The 20451-nt window shown below is 42.0% G+C and overlaps 4 protein-coding genes across 4 annotated transcripts; 2 read left to right on the forward strand and 2 right to left on the reverse strand.

The window, feature by feature from the left end:
* Window positions 1-124: 124 nt before the first annotated feature.
* On the reverse strand, window positions 125-5170 carry Jhbp16 (Juvenile hormone binding protein 16). The gene is made up of 4 exons (XM_076316338.1): window positions 4814-5170; window positions 3173-3435; window positions 2764-2875; window positions 125-2314 (listed from the first exon to the last, which is right to left on the reverse strand). The coding sequence occupies exons 1-4, from the start codon at window positions 4878-4880 to the stop codon at window positions 2019-2021; spliced, it is 738 nt and encodes a 245-aa protein (XP_076172453.1). The 5' UTR covers window positions 4881-5170; the 3' UTR covers window positions 125-2018.
* Window positions 5171-7589: 2419 nt separating this feature from the next.
* Window positions 7590-11305, forward strand: LOC143149172 (protein takeout). The gene is made up of 5 exons (XM_076316337.1): window positions 7590-8324; window positions 9146-9279; window positions 9739-9911; window positions 10372-10580; window positions 10900-11305. The coding sequence occupies exons 1-5, from the start codon at window positions 8252-8254 to the stop codon at window positions 11049-11051; spliced, it is 741 nt and encodes a 246-aa protein (XP_076172452.1). The 5' UTR covers window positions 7590-8251; the 3' UTR covers window positions 11052-11305.
* A 290-nt stretch (window positions 11306-11595) lies between these two features.
* On the reverse strand, window positions 11596-14786 carry LOC143149171 (circadian clock-controlled protein daywake). The gene is made up of 5 exons (XM_076316336.1): window positions 14650-14786; window positions 13783-13875; window positions 13283-13549; window positions 12749-12907; window positions 11596-12047 (listed from the first exon to the last, which is right to left on the reverse strand). The coding sequence occupies exons 1-5, from the start codon at window positions 14720-14722 to the stop codon at window positions 11899-11901; spliced, it is 741 nt and encodes a 246-aa protein (XP_076172451.1). The 5' UTR covers window positions 14723-14786; the 3' UTR covers window positions 11596-11898.
* A 2849-nt stretch (window positions 14787-17635) lies between these two features.
* Archease (protein archease) lies at window positions 17636-19150 on the forward strand. Its single transcript, XM_076316339.1, has 4 exons — window positions 17636-17768; window positions 17988-18012; window positions 18210-18414; window positions 18648-19150. The coding sequence occupies exons 1-4, from the start codon at window positions 17717-17719 to the stop codon at window positions 18831-18833; spliced, it is 468 nt and encodes a 155-aa protein (XP_076172454.1). The 5' UTR covers window positions 17636-17716; the 3' UTR covers window positions 18834-19150.
* Window positions 19151-20451: the final 1301 nt, after the last annotated feature.

Raw genomic sequence — 20451 nt, forward strand, 5'->3', positions numbered from 1 at the left:
CAATAAACAAAATAAAGATTATGTCCATCTCGTCGATCTCGAGCTCTCGACCGAGCAACGTTTCGAGCCTCGAATTTTGCCCTTTGGAAAATAAATGAAATACGAACCCAATGAAAACGATAAGTAAGGAAGAAAATTGGAAACAATATTTATTCGTACGCTATACAGAATGGACGAACAATGAGAAATTCCGTTATAAAAAATATAGAAAATTGTACCAACTTTTACGCGATCAATTTTTTCAGTGTATTGTCCTTCAACTTTAAAGTGTCGATGAATCGTTGAACGTATAAGTGGACAAGAATCCGTTGCCGCAAGCGAGACTAATTTGACAAAAATACTTCTCGCCCAGACAACGTTTCCATATGAAGCGTTCCCGTGCTTCGTAATATTCGGTAATCGACGATAAAAATTTAAGGCAGGTAGATCGAAAGTAAGCGGACGTCAGAGCGTAGACGTCACAAAAGTTGGCGGGCTTAGCGAGGAATGTTAAGCACCGTTAACGAACCTCGTAACTTGTCGCGATCACGAACTAAATCGATCGTGGCCGACAATTGTAACGAAAATCAAACGGTAATGTTTTCATTGACATCGTGTTGTGCGTAAAATAGGCGTGCAAAGAATTCCCAAACGCTTTGTTGCTCGTTTATTTGATAAACGTCTGCCTGGTTTCAATTCCCCCGAGATGCAAGTATCGAACGTGGATCGAGTAATGCAAAAGTCTCTGGTAAAATTAATCAAAATCGATTTAAGAAACGCGATTCGTCCGTAGAAAATGGCTTTCGGTTTGTCATCCGTGATGGTTAATCTTTCTTTCGACGTAGAAGTCGATAGGAGTGATCTATGGGGGACTCCACTCGACAAGAATCGATGCACGGATGTTGATACAGCGTGCTCGTACACCATGAGAATGCGAGGTCAGAGACCGTCCGTTTCTCAAGGCAAGCAGCTATTCTAACAGAAGAAGAAATCCTGCTCTTCTCCCCTTGCTTCGGTATACAGGATGTCTCTAGGACAACAAACGCACGGAAGAAGTAGTTGGTCAATAGTAAAAGGTACGAGGAAACGTGAAATGATTTTGTCGTGTTTACGTAGAATCTGATAATAGCAAGGAAGAAATCCTTCTTCCTGTTTTCGAAGGTCAGCTCGAGGTCTTTAAAATTCGTGTGAAAGTTGAAGTCGTAAAGTAGATAACTATCAACGTGTTATTTTACATCCGATCGACAAAGCGTATTCTTCGTTTGCACCTGCTACTTTTATAATCGGATACAATTTTAATCCGTTACGAATCGATTGGTCGCGCAAAGTCTAATAGGTATCTTCGTTATCGACCGTTTCGATCGTTTCACCCCTCCACGAGATTACCTATAAAAAATAAAATAATTCATTCGACAAACGAACGGGAACTACGAAACGACTCCGAGATATCGAGGAAAAAATATTTCATCGATACTATCAGATTCTACGCATAAAATATGATCTCTTCAAGTTTCCAAGTATCTCCTGCCATTTAACTATTTTGTTCATCGTTTACCTAGAGACACATCGTATTTTACACGGAGAAGGTACGAAGCGAAGATCGCGACTTGCGATAAATTCTCGAGTTATCCTCGAATGGAATTTTCCTTCATGGAGAACAGCAGGTAATCGTGTAACCGATAATGACTTTTCTGATTTCAAGAAAGATCAGTCGATAGGATCGATTTAATCGATCGTAGAGTCAAGATTGGGTTTACAAACCGCAGATTGTAACATTCTTTCGGTTTCGACGAGAAAGTCACGACCGCGAGTCCCTCGATTTTTAAACTCTTTTGCGAAACGTAATCGTTGCGTCTACATATTTTTATCAATTATTTCGATCCCTGAGCTGTCCTCTTTTATCAATGGTAGTATCGTCCTCGTAAAGTATACGTGTATTTACAAAGTGTAAAAATTTATTCTAGATCCTATCGCACATCTATTATCTCCTCTGACATCGATAAGATACGTTATTATTATTGAACTAAGCTAACATTGTTTTAACTCGAGACTGGCTTTGGTTTGATAATTTTCTCGAAAGGAAAATTACGAAAAGCGGTCCCGAATATTTCCGTGAACGCGGTAGAGACCAGATCGTTAATTAGGCGTCTGGTCATTACGAATCCCGGCTGCCAAGCGCCGTTTATTATTCTGTCTAAGATGTTCTCGAGCACTTGTCGGCCAAAGAGTAGATTCGTGATGTGAAGTTTCAAATCTCGGATCGTTTGCACGTCGACGCTCACTTGGACCTTCTGGCCGGGTCGTTTGGTGACGGTGGTGGTCTGAATGAGATCATCTGAAACAAGACGAGAGAAATTGTAACGTTTGTGTTTCCACTGCCCCCGTTAACTTGCTCTCGACCGAGTGCACACCGGACAAAAAATATCGTCTCTCGAACGCATTAGGTGTAGCGGTGGGGGTAGCTACTCGGTGACCTTGAGCAGTCGATACTGTCCGCCCCAATTTACTCGTTACAACGACTTTACGCAAGATACACAAGATCCATAAGTTTAGAGATAAATTCTTTTTTCGTTACGAATTCTTTTACGCTTGAAAAACATTCTGGATATATTTGCGCGAGTCGATACAAAATGAAATTAAAAGTTACTGCCAGAGCGCTTTAACGTATTCTGTTCACAGTGTCTGAATTGTTTCTCGCGATCGATTCACCGGCGATCGAGTAAATTGTTCTTTCCCAGTTACGTCGGTCCGCAAGCAATCTATGCTACATCTGGCGTTACTTACACAAGGCCAAAGTAAATTTTCCCTTGTTGGTCATGGACGATCCGAGCATGGATCCGTTGAATTCGTAGGAACCAGCCAGGAATTTCTCCGGGAAACTCTGTGTGTAAACAACCTGGAATCGAAGCACGAAAGGTTAGAACGACGTGGTAGACAAACGGTACAGCGACACGGTGACCTTGAGCGACCAATTCTTTTTGTTCCAGCTCGATAGCGCGCAAAGACTTCACCCGTATCGCGTCACTGAATTTTCAAACCCTTTCTCTGCACTCTCCGCGGGAAACGACTGACTTCTGCTTAGAAACTTTCATGCAAATCGGGTATAGAACCTTCTCGAACAGAGTTCGTGCTAACTCGTCGAATGTACGTAAGTTTTAAATATGTACAACTTTTTGCAAAACGTAAACCGTACCTTGTACTGCGGCAGATCGCTCACGAATTTTGTCACCTTGCTAGCGGTCCATCCGCTTTCGGTGACATTTCTAAGCGTCAAGGTGAAACCGAAATTTGGCATTCCCCGTGTCACCGTCACTTCTTTAGCGAAGAACGGGTCGAACGGAGACACATTGTACTTGGCAAGTCCGGTTTTGAAATATGGCCGAATCGCGTTCAAACCTTCTCGCACACAGCCGTCGAATCCTGGCACATTTGGATGGCAATCTTTGAAGTGGTCCTCTGAAAGAGAAGAAAGTTCGTCGATTCTTTCGTTCGAGATTAACGATTTATTCGCTGTCCGATTCTATCATAGATACTTTCAACACGGACTTACGAAGAATACAGAGACCCAAGTTTCTTACGATTCGTTCGTAAATTCTTTAACAAAGTACATTCGTTGCTGTATAAAATATATTCGGTGTATAATATGCGTTTGGGAACGAGATTAGAGTTGTCTCGGACACTGTTCGAATAAATACGGAATAACGAGATCTCGAATACGACTACGTTTACGTATCTAAAGTACTATTCAAGGGAAACTAGATTGGGAGCACTCGGTAAGGTACGTTACCATTTATAGTTTGAGCGTGCGTCAGTCGCAATCTGGGGCATTACTGAAAGAAGAATGTTGTAGAGACGCTAACTGAGATATTATGTTACCGCGAAAAGGTTTCGCGCGTTATATTCCGATGTACTCGCGACGCTATCGAAACGAAACCGACACAAGCCGACCAAAATTGGACACTGGATCACCGTATAAAGGCAACCAATATTCTCAACTCCTTCGAGAACCTTCGGGAGCAAAACACATTGACAACGCAATTCCATTGTGCGCAGAATCTAGCAACAAGAAGGTTGAAGAAACTATACCACGATCTTTCCAGCAAAATGACTACGTTCCTTTCCAGCGAATTCCTTTACGCCACTTCGGAACAAGATTGCAAATCCTTTTTAAAACAATGCTAAAGGCGGCACGTAGGAAGGGACACCGAGGAACGCGACGAATCTAGCAAAGAATGAAATTTACATTGAATGTTACAATGGTCTTACGTTCCTTGAGAATTGTTCGCTCGCATAATTCGCACCCTGTTACGTTCATCGCGCAACACGCGTCTTTCATAAACTTACGCGTCGTTCTACGAAACTTTCGACTTTCAACGAACTATTCCATTTCCCCGAATATTCATCGCCGGCCCGATCGCCGAGGCCCGCGCGGCGAAAGTCCTGTTATTCAATCTCGCGCGATATTTTTACGCGAGGATCGCTTTCGCGTAACACGCCGAGCAATTACGTCAAAAAGCATCGAAGCAAGCGAGAAAAATTAACAACACCGGTTAACCACGAACGATTAACCCGCGAATCGTCCGAAATCGCTCGAAATCGCTCGAAATCGTTCGACGCGAGTTCGAACCAGGTAACCACGTGTCACTCGCGCGACCTCACGAATCGTTCTCGATCGATGTCGATCGTCGATCGAGTCGAACGCGAACTAAATATCGCAATTGGATACTTCCCGAGGTCCCTTTGCACGCCCATTTCGCGGAATCAACGAATCGCTCACGGTGTTACGTGAAAAAACGCAGCACTGTATCGCGCGATAGTAACGGGGTTCTCTTACCGAATTCTGCGATCGTGGCTGCAACCAGAACGAGGAGGACCACGGAGACACCGAACAATGGTCGCATCTCTGTCCAGGGCGATCGATAATGTCACGATAGAGGCGGCAGTGCGCCTCGTCTAGGAGCACGCGGCGTAATTCCAACGAGAGGTGAACACGCGAGCGATGCTTACGCTTTCACTCTCGAGCGTGCATCTGAGAGAAGGGTGACCACCGTGCAACGTTTCTGTGCCAGGATTTTCGGCCGACCTTACGTAATTCCCCGTTGAAACACGCGGGGAGATTGGCTACCAACAGCTCGAGCTACGCCCGCAGGAACCGCGCGAGCTCAAACCGGACTAGGATTTTACGCGACGGAATATTTTCACGGCGCTTTTGTTGCGCGATTTTCCTGTCGCGCCGCGTTTCCTGCTTCCTAGAACTCCAACCTCGACTCGTACCGCTAATCGAACGACGCGAAGAGTTCTCGTTATCCTTCGACGAACGTGCAAGATCGTGGACGTTACGACGAATCCCCCCAAAGTCGAAGAACTGGACCTGGAATCGACACGATGATCGACAACACTCTCACTTGAGAATTTTTCACTCGATGTACGGGCCACCTGGTTAAATACACCTTATTCTTTAACGTTCCGTATATTTTTCGAGACGAATCCTCTCTCGAAGTGGACGAAAACAAGTTCTATCGCGCGAAACCTTGCAGAATCCTTTCTAAATCGAATTCTTTTAAGAACGACTCCGTTTGGGCGAAAGGAACGAATCGAGTTGGAAGACAAGGTCCACTCGTCGCGGTCGAAAGTTTTTTTGGACAACATCATCCACGGAAGCCTCTTTTTCGACTAATGGCCGTCGAACACCGTGGAATTTTCCATCGCGCTGACTAACAAGCTCGAATAACATTGCATCGCTTGTGTTCTGCGATCTTACAGGTCACATTGGTTCTTGCGAATGTCTTGCAATTGTTTATTTTATAGAAAAGAACCAGCTTCCTTCTTGTCTCTTTACCGATGGAATTAACAAACTCCATGGCTAAAGGTCGAGAGAAATCTGGTAATTACGTAAAAAAGAAATAGAAGAAATCCACAACGTCCTCTTTTTGAGCATATACATTAAACGAAGCGTTCTATTTCATCGTTGCAGACCGTAAAGGAAATGACATATAATTATTCGTATTGCGACCGTATCCGGTTAGCTGGCTGATGACGTTTATCAACGAAGAGAAGAATCTACCACGGATTATGATTTCAAAGAAACGATAGATCTCGACAATTGATCAGAAATTTCGACACAGGTGGTATCGATGTTTCCTCGTCGAAAGATGTCACGCGAAAGATAGATGGGACGAACAAAGTCCAAGAGAGGTTCGCTGAATTCTTTGAAATATCGATACTTCGAATTTCATTTCGAACCACGAATCGAAAACTTAAAGACGAAAATACGATGTTCCGTTGTAATTTTTACCAAAGTTTATAATAAATTTATTACATCGAAGAAGAAAAAACCAAAGCGAGACGAGTGAAATTTTTAAAACAAGTTGGTATTTCTGTATTGCAATTCACTGTCAGTTTGCACCACACGTGGGTAAATATACCGTAACTCTTTCGTAGCGAAAGTTAGTTACGTAATATATCGGAATTATACAATATTTTGGTACTTTTTATGCTGACACTTCTTAAATATAATTAATTTCAAAAGTAGCTCGTAAAAATTTATATAAACGCACCTTGTGTATCCAAAACGTTAACAATGATCGTTCGAGCATCGCGCGCAATTTCAAATTGATTGAAGAACGATGCTTCCGAAAGAGACATTTGAAAAAACTTTTTAAAGGCCGACGTTTCGTGTGCTATAATTGTTGCGTCGAATTATTAAATAAAATACGGAAATTTTTCGATGTGCAACTTCGAACTCAACTGCGCCTGTTGATAGACAACCAGACTTGCTGTAGAGTAAGCGCACTTCTGAACTGCTGTTTCAAGGGCGAGGAATATTCGCGCACGAATTCACGAATTCGCAAAATTCATTTTCAAAACTCAAAGGCAACATTCTTTTAAATCTGTAAATTAAATAATCGTACACGCTTTCCGACATTTTTCATACCCTATCGCAATACATAACGTAACAATGTAACAGAAGATTATCGGGAAGGAATCTATGATTTAATAGTTACACGTATGCTTGCATAAGAGTGCTTTAGAGTATTTACCGAAGCCAAATAATTTATTCCCGGATATAATGTAAAATACACGCTTCGCAGAAATTTTCCTCAAAGCCAAAAATACTCGAGTGTCCACCGAATAAAAACAGACGAACGGAACATGTTAAAATCGGAAATGCAGTCTATTGTTGGTGCATACGAACGATCAATTACCATCTTCGCAACTTTCGTGGAATCATACCGCGTGCTCAGTCTACTGAAAATCGCGTTGCACAATTCCGAAAGCTTAATTACAGACTAATGGAAATTATCCAATCGGAGTATGTCCAAAAGTGTCGTTCCGTAGTAATTACTCGATCGCTTAATCCTATCGTTCTAGCGCCAATCTACACTGTACTCAGTGTTCAGGGATTGCAACATCGTGTCTTTTTTAAAAGCAGTGATCGTTCTTGATGATTCATTGTTGTTCTTTTCTTTTTCCTCGTTCTCTTGCCCGAGAATCGAACCGTTCGTAAAAGGTAAGTTATTCGCGTTAAGAAAACAAATTACATTCTCCGATATCGTGCGATTAGTCTAGATTCTTTTAGAAAGTTGAACCTTTTTGCGAGACGAAGCAACGCGCGTTAAACGATCGATCGCTTTGTACCTACATTGATTCGAAAACAAAGTTGTCCGTATCATTGATAACGCAATCGCGTCCAGATGAGTGGCAAAAATGAAATTTGTTGGTAATTTTTCACAAGGCAAGGCAATTTTAACGACATCCTACGGAGCAGTGCCCTTTGATAGATTCCAAAAATAAATATAAAAGTCGATAGAAAGAGGGCCGGATAAAAATACTTTCGCAGAGAGCCGTCGCGCGGGAGAGGCATTCCAGGAGCAGCTTTCCAGTTTGCCGCGGATCGCGGCGAGATTAGAAAAGATCGAAGAGTATCTAGGGTACTTTCGACGGGTCTAACATGGTCTAAGCGGGACTCGTCTATCCGTTGCTGACGAAGAAGGCGCAGGTGCACGTTGCAGCAGTGAAAGTATCCGCGTGCAGTTACGATCCGGCATCTGTCAATGCCCTCTTGCATAGTCAGTCTTGGTCTAGCGGTGCCGTTTAGCCGGGGACCAGCGATTTCAAGCACGCTCGTCGAAAGTGTTTGACGGCGGTCGAGTCGAGACGAGGATCGCGGCCCTAGTCCAGGTGAATCCGGCCGTCAGGGAACCACGGATCCACCGAAAAGAGTCTTCGATCCAGCTCGATCCCCGAACCAGCCCAATTAACCGCGACCACGATGATCGGATCGGCGCTAGCTCTCCTACTCCTCGTTGCGAGCGGATCGACTGCTCTCTCCGTTGACTCGAATCGTGAGTAACTTGGACTTTTCGACCGGTGGACCGCTTACGCGATCGATCGTTTCCCCTTGGCCAGAGCCACCTCGGTGTCAAGTTTGCAAAAATCCCTCGAGTGAAAGTACGATCAACCGAAGACATTATCCTCGCCGATTACGCGGGAAAGGATTTTCTTTGCTCTCCGTAGCGATCTCCAAGTTCGTTTGTTCCTTGATAGATGGAAATTTCTCTATCGTAGAGCACGGACGTGGATTTTCTCCCGAGCGTTTCGGGGATGATACTAACGTTCATCGATTCAACGAATATTCGTCGCTCGATAACTACTGGAATATTACATAAATGCGGTGTACCTGGTAAAGAGGTCGGTCGTACGAGTAACCCTAAGAAAATTCATTAGTATTTCACAATGTGTAGTTAGAGTGACAAGCTGCTTGGCAACTAGCTTCTCGTGCGAGCAGCGCGCGGTTTCCGCTTGCTTCACATCGATATCCGATGCACGACTGCGTCGCTTTAATGACTTTTTCGACGCACTTTTTGCAACGGATGTTAATGCCCGTTTAATAGACAGACAGAAGAGAAATTTAAGATTAAATTTTACACTCTTTTTTGGAATTACGTAACGTCGGTTTTCCCAATATTCTCAATGTCGTGAAAAAGTAACCCACGAAATCTGAAAACGATCGCAATATTCGGTTACAGGCCGGTGTCGTTTGTCAAAAATTTCTTGTCGTTTCATTTTCGTTTTCGCTTACTTTGCTTCACTAGCGCGCGAAAGAAAACCCTTTCGATTTATAAACATGTTCATTGCGCGTAATTCTCATATTTTCCGATTACAGCCGAATACGTGAAACAGTGTTCAAGGAGCGATCCAAAGCTGAAAGCTTGTCTGATCGATGCCCTCCATCATCTCAGACCATACTTAAGTGTCGGTATACCGGAAATTGAGCTGCCTTCGGTCGAACCGTTTCGCGTAAGCATACTTTTCCTTCTCTAGATTAGTATTCGGTACCTGGTGCCTCGTTAAGAGAATTAATTATTTAACCCGTGCTCCGTAAATGTCTCGTCTACCAAATTTTACTCTCGCCGTTACCATCTAACGAAGTTTTAACCGTCTTCTCTAATTCGAGTCACGAGTCAAGGATCTAAATTTGGAACTCGAGGATTAAAGGAGTAAAGAATTCAACGAAATTTGAGTAAAATTCGTCCAAATTTAATAGCAATCCACTAGCCACTCTCGTACATTTAGAGTTACGTGAGTATCGATGTTGAAGACAAAAGAGGTCTGTAAATCTTTGCGTCGATATTTGGTACGGCGTTTGTCTACCCAGACACGGCGTCGCTAGACCCAGAAGGCAAAAGAATTCTGCCAATTTTAATATCGACCTGTTTGGCATCCGTTACTCCACGTATTTGCGACTCTGCTTAACAGATGGACGAGCTGACTCTGTCCCTGACAGGTGGTACAAACGGTTACAAGGTTCAGCTACGCGAGCTGTTCGTAAAGGGAGCGAGCAACTACACCGTTGAGGACATTAAACTTGGATCACCCTTCGACGCTATTGTACGAATGCCAGCCCTTATCTTGGACGCGCATTATTCCAGGTTTGCTTCCACCATTGGTCCATTCGCAACTGGGGTAACCTAGCTTTCTTTGGTCGAGACCTCGCCAAGTTGAACATCTTAAGACGCCTCGAGGAGTCCAATATAGATTTCTTCGTTTCGTCGGTCGTTCTTTGAGATTCCCGATGCATAGAGCGAACCGTGATTATAATTTTATATCGCGCCGATCGAGCATGCATACATTAGACGCTACAAGACATTTCGCCGATGCTATCTCCCTGTTTGAAATTACTAATGGTCGTGTTTGATTTTCTTTTTTTTTTCATCGTGCTAAAGACAATCTCTTGCCATTGTTGAACGTTCGTTACAACTCTACCATGGATCCTTTTAACTCACTTTTGATCAAAGTTTCGCTTACAACATCCGCGCGATGATTCACCGTCGATTTCTTTTTTGAACAAGTTTCACCGATACCATTCTTCGTTTCTATTTAACACGTCAGTTCAGGAGTATTGATCATTCTACCGGCCAGTGGTAACGGAACATTTCACGCTCGTTTCGACGATGTGAAAGCTCTAGTCAAGGGTACCGTTTCGACGAAAGTGAGGGATGGTAAGACGTACCTTAACGTCGAGAATCTCGACGTCGTCCTAGATGTGAAAAACGTACAAATGAGGGTCCGCAAAATCTTTAACAATAATCGGATACTTAGTAAGTATAGTGAAATACTCTTGAAACGCACGAAGTAATCCTCTCGTAACTTCCCTAGGTACGTATAGCTGCGCGAGCGACAATTGATAACACATCTGAGAGAGTCCGTTATCGATCCCAGTACTCGGAAATTCTATTCGTTTCTATACGAATATCTTTGAGAAAATATCTGTACCTTAACGTAAATCTGATCTTACCGTGGACCTCACGGAACAAAATCAATTGACCGCTCAAAGCTATCGAACGACTACCCCTTTAGCTATACCGTTCGAATACGGTAAGAAAACGATATGTTGAGAAACATTTCTTATTCTTTCAGCCGAGGCAACCAATCTGTTCCTACGAGAAAACGGGCAGGAAGTGTTAAAAGTGATGGAACCGCAACTAAAAAGGAAGCTGTCCGTACTTTTCGCTGGCATCGTCAATCAATTGTTACGTCATGTGCCAGTTGAAGTATTCCTGCTACCTTGAACGTATTTTTTCCATTCTCATTTTCTTGTTACCGTGACCGCTGATATTCTCGACTTTTCTAACAAGCGTGCACCAAGTACTAGACAAAAACCAGCGGTTAGAATTAGGACAATCCAAGTTGTAAATAGAGTTGCAACACACTAATGAATCATAATTTGGGTTATATCAGTAAGGATAAATCAAACGGCGAGACGACATCGCCGCGATGTGTAGTTTTAGTAAAATTCATAAAACGATTAGATGTACCTGTAGGAAAGAAATATATGTATATATTTATAACTTCGGCGTTGCATTCTTTATTTTACATATACCTTCGTTGTATAATTTCACGCAATCGTCACTTTTGCAACACGACAGTAACATCGATTATACTCTTGTGGAATTCGAATAACTTTATATTTATACACGTAGGATGAACGTTCGTATGAATTCTTGTCGTAATATATTTTTTATTATACGTTACTTTCGAAACGACCCAGATTAGAAAACGCTGTCTACCATTCGCTACGAATCGAATGGAGCCGCTCAAAATCATTGCAACGGATTAATATTTGGCATTGGTTTATTTACAACACTAACATTCCATCGAATAACAGCCATGATGAACGATACATGTAAGTATTACCTCACAGTTGACGCTGTCCTTTAGAATATGCTCGAAGATCGCACGATTTAAATGCAAAGATACTTTCGAGCGTCCTTAGGATTGTTTACGTTGCAGAACATTAACATATCCGTTACCACATTCTTCTGTTACATTTTCTTCAACTCCTCCAATAGTTCGTCGAGCTTCTTTCCGTCCCTTCCTTGATTCGCTTCTAATTATTTGGTATAGGTACAGTGTGTCTCAAGGGAAAACCGTCGAGAAAGGTATCTTCGAGAAGAAACGATTGGTTATCTCGGTGAGGTACACGTCCCACACTTCCATCAATTTCGGCAGCATACCGCGATACAACACTGGCCAATACTCATTGACGAAAAATAAGGCAGCACGATCTGAAAATATTTTTAATCAGAAAACACAAATTCCTTCTTCTTTGAGCCTGTCAACTCTGATTGTAGGTTCTCTTAAAGTTCTCTTACAACAGTGGACGATTACGAGAGAAAAAAAACGAACCGAGTACATAGACACAGAACAGGAAGCGACTAATCACCGAGAACCAAGTTGCAATAGAGAATCGAGCCATGTACAGGATCCTCTTACTCAACGACAACGTAATAATAAAAAAAAAACGCTTGTTTATGCAGCTGATAATGCATTGAGTAAGAAATCACATAATAGGCTGAGAGTATTACATTAGAAGAAATGAACGATGTTACAAAGGCAAAAATACGAGGATGAGCAAATAACAGGAGGGAATGTACCAATTCCGTACTAATACGTCCTCTTGTAACACTATATAATTGAAGTGTCTATGTATTTACATCGACATAATATTATGCAACGATGGGATGTCAAAGTGACGTCGTTCGGCTAATGAATCTTTACGACAACTCAAATTGCCATAGATGGTAAACTATTCTTTCTGCCCGTATCGATGTTCAGATTATTTGTATTACAATTGCATTTCTGTTCGATACGGACATCCTTGTTCCTTAATCTTATCAAACGTATTTCTCAGTTTCAGACTTCCAAGAGGCTTGTGCAACCTTTGCGACAACATTGGGTAGATTTTAGCGAATAGTAAAATACTTACTCAATTCTTCGTTTCCGTTGAAAAGGTCACTGAACCAGATTTTCATGCTTCCAATTGCAGGGGTCAATTTAAAGTGCTCGATAACCCATCTATCGTCGACTACGTGTCCTGAGATATCCCACGTGCATGTAATGGCCTCCATGCTGACATTGAAGAATCCTGTGGAAAAAAATATGACATTCCAATTACTGCGAATGTATCGCTGAATCGTTCGAAAGAACGTTCGAAAAATTTCTAGCCTGCAGAACCAATTTCGATCGTAAATGGATCGAGAAAAATTTTCAAACAATTACATAATTTCAATGATTGTTCGAGAAAACAATGTTCCGTATGCAGCAACTTGTTAATGTGGGAATATTCAAGGAGTACAAGGCTGTTTATCCATATAGAAGAACTTCAATATATTCGTTTCGCAACTACCGAGACCGATGTGCGTATCGATCTGTCGATAGTTTAAAAAGATATTACCATTGCGAAACGATCGAATTAATTTATACAGGATAATTGTTCGTATTGTATAATAAAATGATGTACCTTTTCCTCCTACTTTTAGAGTGCCTAGAACTCCGTCGGCTTTATAGTCGCCATCGATCAAAACCTTTGGTATCTCGAGATCAATTTCCAACCGGAAGAAATCATCGGACATTTCCGGCTTGACGGACAGGAAACGAGTCTTGGCAAGACCGTAAGCCCGAACGTCGCTGGCACTCATTTTTCCATTCAGTTGGCCATTTTCGTACTCGGAGTTATACGTGTCGATGTAATAAGGATCTAGGGCTGGTAAGTCGAACTCCGGCAATCCTGTTTGGTTGTACAGAGAAATTGACCCTCACTTTCTTCGTTTAGAGTATTTCAATCGGAGCTTACAGATCTGTGCTGTCTCGGAAGCTACCGATAGCTTTCGCAGACACGCGGAATGAAAAGTTGTGACGAATATCAAGAATCGTATCAAACTTTGAAAATAATACCAGCTCGAAAGAATTTTTGTCTACGTTTATCGTCTCGCCAAATAGAATATTTTTAGAACAATATACCTTGTATAAACGTGGGCCATGCTTCCTGGATGGCGAGTCTCAAACACGACGAAAAGTCATCGGAGTCCTTTTTGCATGTCTTCACGCTTGCGGCTGAAGAAAAAAGACAACGTGCATAGGTTACTTAACGTAACATTCTCCGCCGAGCATAGTAAAATTGATTCGGAAAGGAGGCCAACAGAATCACTCGCAGCGATGGAAAAACATTTTCTCTGTTGACGAGAAAACCGAAAGCACCCGGTCGGCGGCGATCGATAGATTTCGCTAAAATTCAAGCTACCTCCACATTCGCGCGTCCCACGTTAACTTTCTAACTCACTAGTTCGCTAGAACCAATAACAGGAACTCTCCTTGCGACACGTTTACCGCGAAACAACAAATTCGTACCTAACTCCGCTAGGTCGGGAAACCTGTTTCGTAAAGAATCTTCGTGTAAACACGCGGGAACAGTTCCAGTCTCGATGAAACATTCATCGGTTCCAAATTTCTCAACGCTCGAATCGACGAAAGTTTCCATTCATAATTCAATAACAAACAATCGTCAAAGGTATCGTTCGACGAATCGTTTCTAAACAATTTTATTCTATACTTTATAGTATTCTACAATAATCGCACCACGATTTCGGGCTAGGGATAACGCGGATAATGCGTTTAAAAGTTAAATCTTTAAAAAAATACAAAAATCGACTCTTCGATCCAAAGTTACCAAACTACCCCCTCGAACAAACGTGCGTAGATTTATCGAACAACCAGATACTTCAACGGGGAGGATTGTGATACACGTCTTGCGTCTACGTCCAACGGTCCGAAGATTCGATAAATCGAACCTAGAGGTCGATCGCGATCGGACAACCTGTTGCAACTTACGAAGCTGATAACCCCCAGCGACGAAGGTAACACAGAGCGCAACACAGATCACAGCTACGGCACGGCACGACATTCTGCTCGGTTAAAAATCTTCCAGCTAGCCTCGCCAATTATAAGCGGTCCGTTTATATAGTTTCCAGCGCCAAGGACTCTGAGCAAAGCTACGTTGCAAAATTGCATGTCATTAATGCGCGCCAACACGTGAGAGGCGAGAATCGGCACGCTGCACCAGGTGGCATTAGGCTAAAACTCGGCCGGGAGTAAATTCCGGGGAAGGCGTTACACGCTCTTCTTTTGTTTGGCTTTGGAATCGGCTCGGCTTTCTGTCACTGCATCGGCATCCTGGGCTCGGTGCGCTCGTTCTCTCGTCATCGGTGGTTTTTCGCAGCCTCCCTGTGCCCGCTCGTCTAGCTGTTCTTAGAACCGCTATCGGAATAATTTCCACGCTTGTTTACCTTCTACCACTTTTGCAACATTATTTTTGCCGCGGTAACTCCGTACCCCCCCCGTGATCGCTGAGAACTGGAGCAATCGAGTCGTTCGGTGAGAACCGAAAACCTCCGGTCGTGTGTCCTAACGAAGCCAACGACGAAACACCGAATCCTGGAGCTCCCGAAATTTCGGTCGTTCCTTCGTGAGAGATTTACAAGCTGAAAAGAAGCGTTAGACCAATTTTTTTCGGCGATCTTTTGCCGAGAATCGATCTATTTGATCTCGAACCGAGGCCGAAACTCGCGCGCATCGTCCGATATACAAAGTAAGGTGCACCGAAAATAAACGAATTATCGAGAAAAAATTTCGATCGGTTTTATGCATCTTTTTCTTTAATATAATTCACGGTAAAGTGAAGGTTTTTCCTGGGGGAATTAAACGAAACAACAAACTCCGACGATGAAATTATTCGTTTGTACAGCGAGTAACTTTGCAAACATTGATTACCTCATCTCTAGAAATATATTTTCAAAATGGAAACAATGCTCTCAATGTAAATATTCGAAATTCCGTTTCCATACTGGCCAATATTTACACGTTACGAAATTACTGTTTTGGTTGGACGCTGAGTTTAATAATCTACAATATATAATGTTTAACGGCACGACTCGAGTTCCCTCGCATTTAATGATTATTCATCGGCGGTAGTTGGTACAAAATTGCACCGCAATATTTGCAAACCCGAGGAAAATTCAAAGATAACGACACAAGCGGAACGACTCGGAAATTTGTTCTTATACTTTTGAATTGTATTTTTACCAAACAAGTGATGATCTGTAAATGGTCCAATGTCTCCAAAAATGACTAAATATCGTTTTGGGTAAACATCGAACTATTTGAAATATTTCAAGGCAGCGAGATTCGCGGCTTTATTTCCATCGGTTATATAGGTATCCGAATAAACTATGCCCATGTTAAATATGTACAAAAAGAGAGGAAAGACAATCGACGAGAAACAAGAACCACTATCGGGAGACACCACTTGCGGCTTCTTGATCGCACGTGGATGCACGTGCGTGTGTGCAAAAGTAAGCATCCGTGACCTTGTGACCTTGCCAGTATCTCATAACGCCCGTTAGCGTTGAAAACGATACTGTAAACAAGATGACGGAACTTACACGCATCCCTAACGAATCTCCTACGGTACCGTCTACGCAGTTTTATGTAACAGGGATTACAAGCGTCGAACTGGACGCCCTTGGATCACATCGCATCGATATGAGAAACTAGTTTTCATCAAGACGCAGCTGACAAAGAAAAACGGACAACGAAACTGTACTACATACATGCTTGATCGGTCCGACTCTCACTCGTTCGGCCGATCGACACAGTTAATCGTTCGCACAAAAGACTCCAAGCTCGATAGTTGCTGCTTCGAACGTTCGTAAATCTACCAAGTAGATTCTACTGGATGTGCAATCAGAATAACATCGATAACTCGGTTTCATTTATGGATTATTTATCTTCAAACGGGAAGGTGTTCGAAGTTTGGTGCACGAAGACACACTTGTGACTGATTGTTAGCGATTTCAATCTAACGTGGAAGTAATCTTATTTACTTGAGAGAATCTTAGTTTACTAAAAAAAATATCCAATATGAACAAAAAATACGATTACACGACAAAGAATATTGTAAAACAGTATTGCGGTTCATAAAACTTAAGTAACGCACAAATTTATACGAATATAATGAAAAAGAAATTTTATACCTTCGGTTCCACCTATTCGTTACAAGAAGCGAGGACCGACTATTAAGTATTTGCACACTTAGTATGACTATTTCGCAATAGTTATATTCACGATGAGGTTTACATAAAATGCGTAACTTTCCGCTTTTTTGAAACACAAGTAGCTTGCATCTCATGCTCGTTCAGAAGAAAAATATGTAGGTCTCTTGATTAGCATTCGCGGGCTGCTTATGCGGTCCACCGCTCACTGAACGGTGATTGTTGCTATCATGGAAACTAATGCGCGCAAATGACACAAGTTCGAATCTGTGTTCGTCGACGTGTACTCTTGCATAGCGATTTGTAAACACTCCAGTGACCTGCATTCGGTAGGGAGCGAAGCGAGTCCAACAACTACTGCAACAGATAGTTTCAATTGGAGCCACTTGCATAAATTAAGATTCTTACTTCGACTTCTTTGTCTCGAAAACTCTTATTTTTTTAATTAAAACTGTTAAACTCGACCAATTATATAAAACTGTAAGAGGATGCTAAATTTTTAAGACCCTACCTGAAACCTGTACGACTTGATTATCGATTGATCTGTTATAACTCACTAATAGTTGAACCAGCTGTTTTTTTTTTTTTTTTTATTCCTATCCAAATATCCCTAATTGTTAAGTTAAAAAATAATTGCGTTTACATTAATTCTATTATTTTCTACTTCTTTTTACAAAATTTACGTTTACCGACTCTTCTCGGTCGGTACACAAATTACAAGCATCCTTCTACGTAACGCCATCTACGTAGTACAACCTCGCGCACGTAAACCGGACCACCATTGATTAAACCTGTCAGAGAATCAGCTGATCGGTTATTCACGTACGTGAAATCAGCTGTGCGCAATCATGGACGCTCTGAACGAAGAAGATTTTGCGATACCTCCGGTTAAATATGAATGTAAGTAAATGTATTGTACGGTATATCTAATACGCATTGAATTCACAAAGAGCATACTCGAATTGAATTAGAATATTATAATCGGCAGCCGGCGCGCCACTGTACCGACCTCCATTTTGCTCCACGTGTGACTGTAAAACTTGAACTTTCGATATTATTTTCGTATATTATTTGCAAAAGTAAGTTAATTCAACGGAGTATATACGTTTCTTTTTACAGATCTGGATCACACAGCCGATGTACAGTAAGTAGAAAGTTCGTAAACCATTCGCAACGAAGGTCTGTATACTTTAGAGGTTACGCGTAGATAACCTAAAACGAAAAGTCGGGCAACGAATTGTTCTTATTTTTTCGAAAAGAAATAATAAATCCGTATAAATAGTTGGAACGCTGTTGACTTCTAAAATCAGTGTATATTTTAAAGATTATTGTGCATCGTAGGTTACATGCGTGGGGCGATACTCTGGAAGAAGCTTTTGAACAATGTGCAGTGGCCATGTTTGGGTACATGACGGATTTAGAGTGGGTTCAAATGACACAGGTATACAACGTGGACGCCGAGGGACACGACATGGAAAGTCTTCTTTTCCATTTCCTCGATGAATTGTTATTTATGTTTAGCGCCGAGCCATTTATCGTTGCAAAGGTATATTTAAGTTTACGAGCGTTTAATAAATCGTTACGCACGTGACTTTTTCCCGAATGTAAAATTCCTTTGATCAATAGTTGTACGAAATACAACGTGTTTCGTATACATTTCGATTCGTTTTATTCTGCGAAAAACCCAAATTTCGAAATAAAGCACATTCCACCCGCTATATATTGCTGCCTTTAATAATTTTTATCTCTTGTAAGAAACATAATGCTTTGTGTTGTCAGAAAGTGAAGATTACTAACTTCGACCGCGAGAACTTCAAGATCAGCGCGACAGCAATAGGGGAAGAGTTTATGATCGGCAAGCATACGCAAAATGCCGAGGTGAAAGCCATTACATATTCCGCAATGCAAATACTCGATCGTCCCCAATCGGATCGTCCCGAAGTTTTCGTGATCGTAGACATATAGCCGTTTGGGCCCAGATCGACGTTTCGTTTCATTTCTTGGCGCGCTCTTGGAAGTTTGCTCGGAGTAATAAACCGAGTACAACAATGAGGATGACCACACGGATATGGAAGTAAGAAGGGAGCGTGTACCTCCCTTACGTCCTACATAGGGTACGATCCTTTTGTAGTTGCGTAGGGTTCAAATAAATACGTTACGAAGAAAACACCGGGCTCCCTTCTTGACGACCTATCTCAGGTACGTGACAATGTATCGAGGACCCCAAGGATTCACCGAATAAATTTGCGAAAAACGTCTTTACAATGCCAACGTATAATTATATCGATATGTGTTTCATTAATGTAAATAATATTGTTTCAAATTTCACTTAATATGTGTGTTGTTAGATTTTTAATTTTTGTCAAAAAGTATGAAATATATATTATATTTTAATTTTTAAGTATTAAAAACATACAAAACGTGTGATACCTCACGTATGTGTGTATTTTTGTAAATATACAATAAATATGTGTGATTTTTATGTTTCCCGCCAATAAAAATATTTGACGCTAGACTATAAGATAATCGATGTTTAATGTAAATGAAATGTCAATTTTGATAAATCGATGAAAATATAGTTTGTAAATAAATAATCATGTTGACAACTCACATTGAAAAGGTTCGTACGTGAGACTAAACGGAAACAAAAATTAGGCCAACTTTTACACGTGCGAAGACTACGGCCCTGCGTCCAACACCCCTCCATCGTGAAGGAAGCGACGACCGCCCGCTTAGTTTCGGGCAAGAAACGACAGGCATCGGGATCCTCCCAATCTTCGGAAGTGTGTGTAGTCGAAGAAAGAGACTCGAACAGTTACAGAATTACATAATTCGGGAGTGCGTTTGTTGCCGTTTTCTTTTTGCCCCCTTTCCTCTGCGATAAGGCCCACGTTAAAGGGACTCACTGCCAACATCAAGCGTGGACGTTGTTCTGAAAGCGCACACCCCTGACCATGGCGGACTGGCACGGTAATAATCTCTAAGAACAATATATAAAAACATTTCTGGGTGTCAGAAACGAATAACTGATCCATCAAATACGAACGTGTCGCGTGAAAGTCGTGGTATAGGGATTTTTCACCTACATGGCTCAGAGCTTGCGTGGCAGTTTCGTGGAAAACGAAAGCGACAGTTTTGGCGCGTGTGTTCGATGTATCCATAAAGCCGTCTAATGACCCATGGATCCATCGATTTTCTCGTACGTTTATCGTTTAAACGACCGTGACATACTGTAAAAGTATAATGACGAGTGCTACCCGAGGAACATCTAACACAAAGACGTATAAACAAACAGCAGCGTGAATTCCGGAGGGTCCTCGTCGTCTCGATAAATCGAGAAAGTGGTTGAAGCAGTGGCTAAAATACAGAATTGTGGCAAAAGATCAAAAGGTGACACGGTCTAGGAACTTTTTGGATATCCGCGATAGCTAGCGGCGTGGTGGTTACGGAGAAAAGCGAAGTGACGGTTTTGGCGCGCGTACTCGACTCCCGTGTGCGACCGGCAGATGGCCGGTGCGCCGGTACGTTATAGGCGCGCGTCCACGAACGCACCGACACATGACAGGCGCCTAAGCACGTACTA

The sequence above is a fragment of the Ptiloglossa arizonensis genome, chromosome 7 (assembly GCF_051014685.1).
Source record: "Ptiloglossa arizonensis isolate GNS036 chromosome 7, iyPtiAriz1_principal, whole genome shotgun sequence".
NCBI classification, from domain to species: domain Eukaryota; kingdom Metazoa; phylum Arthropoda; class Insecta; order Hymenoptera; family Colletidae; genus Ptiloglossa; species Ptiloglossa arizonensis.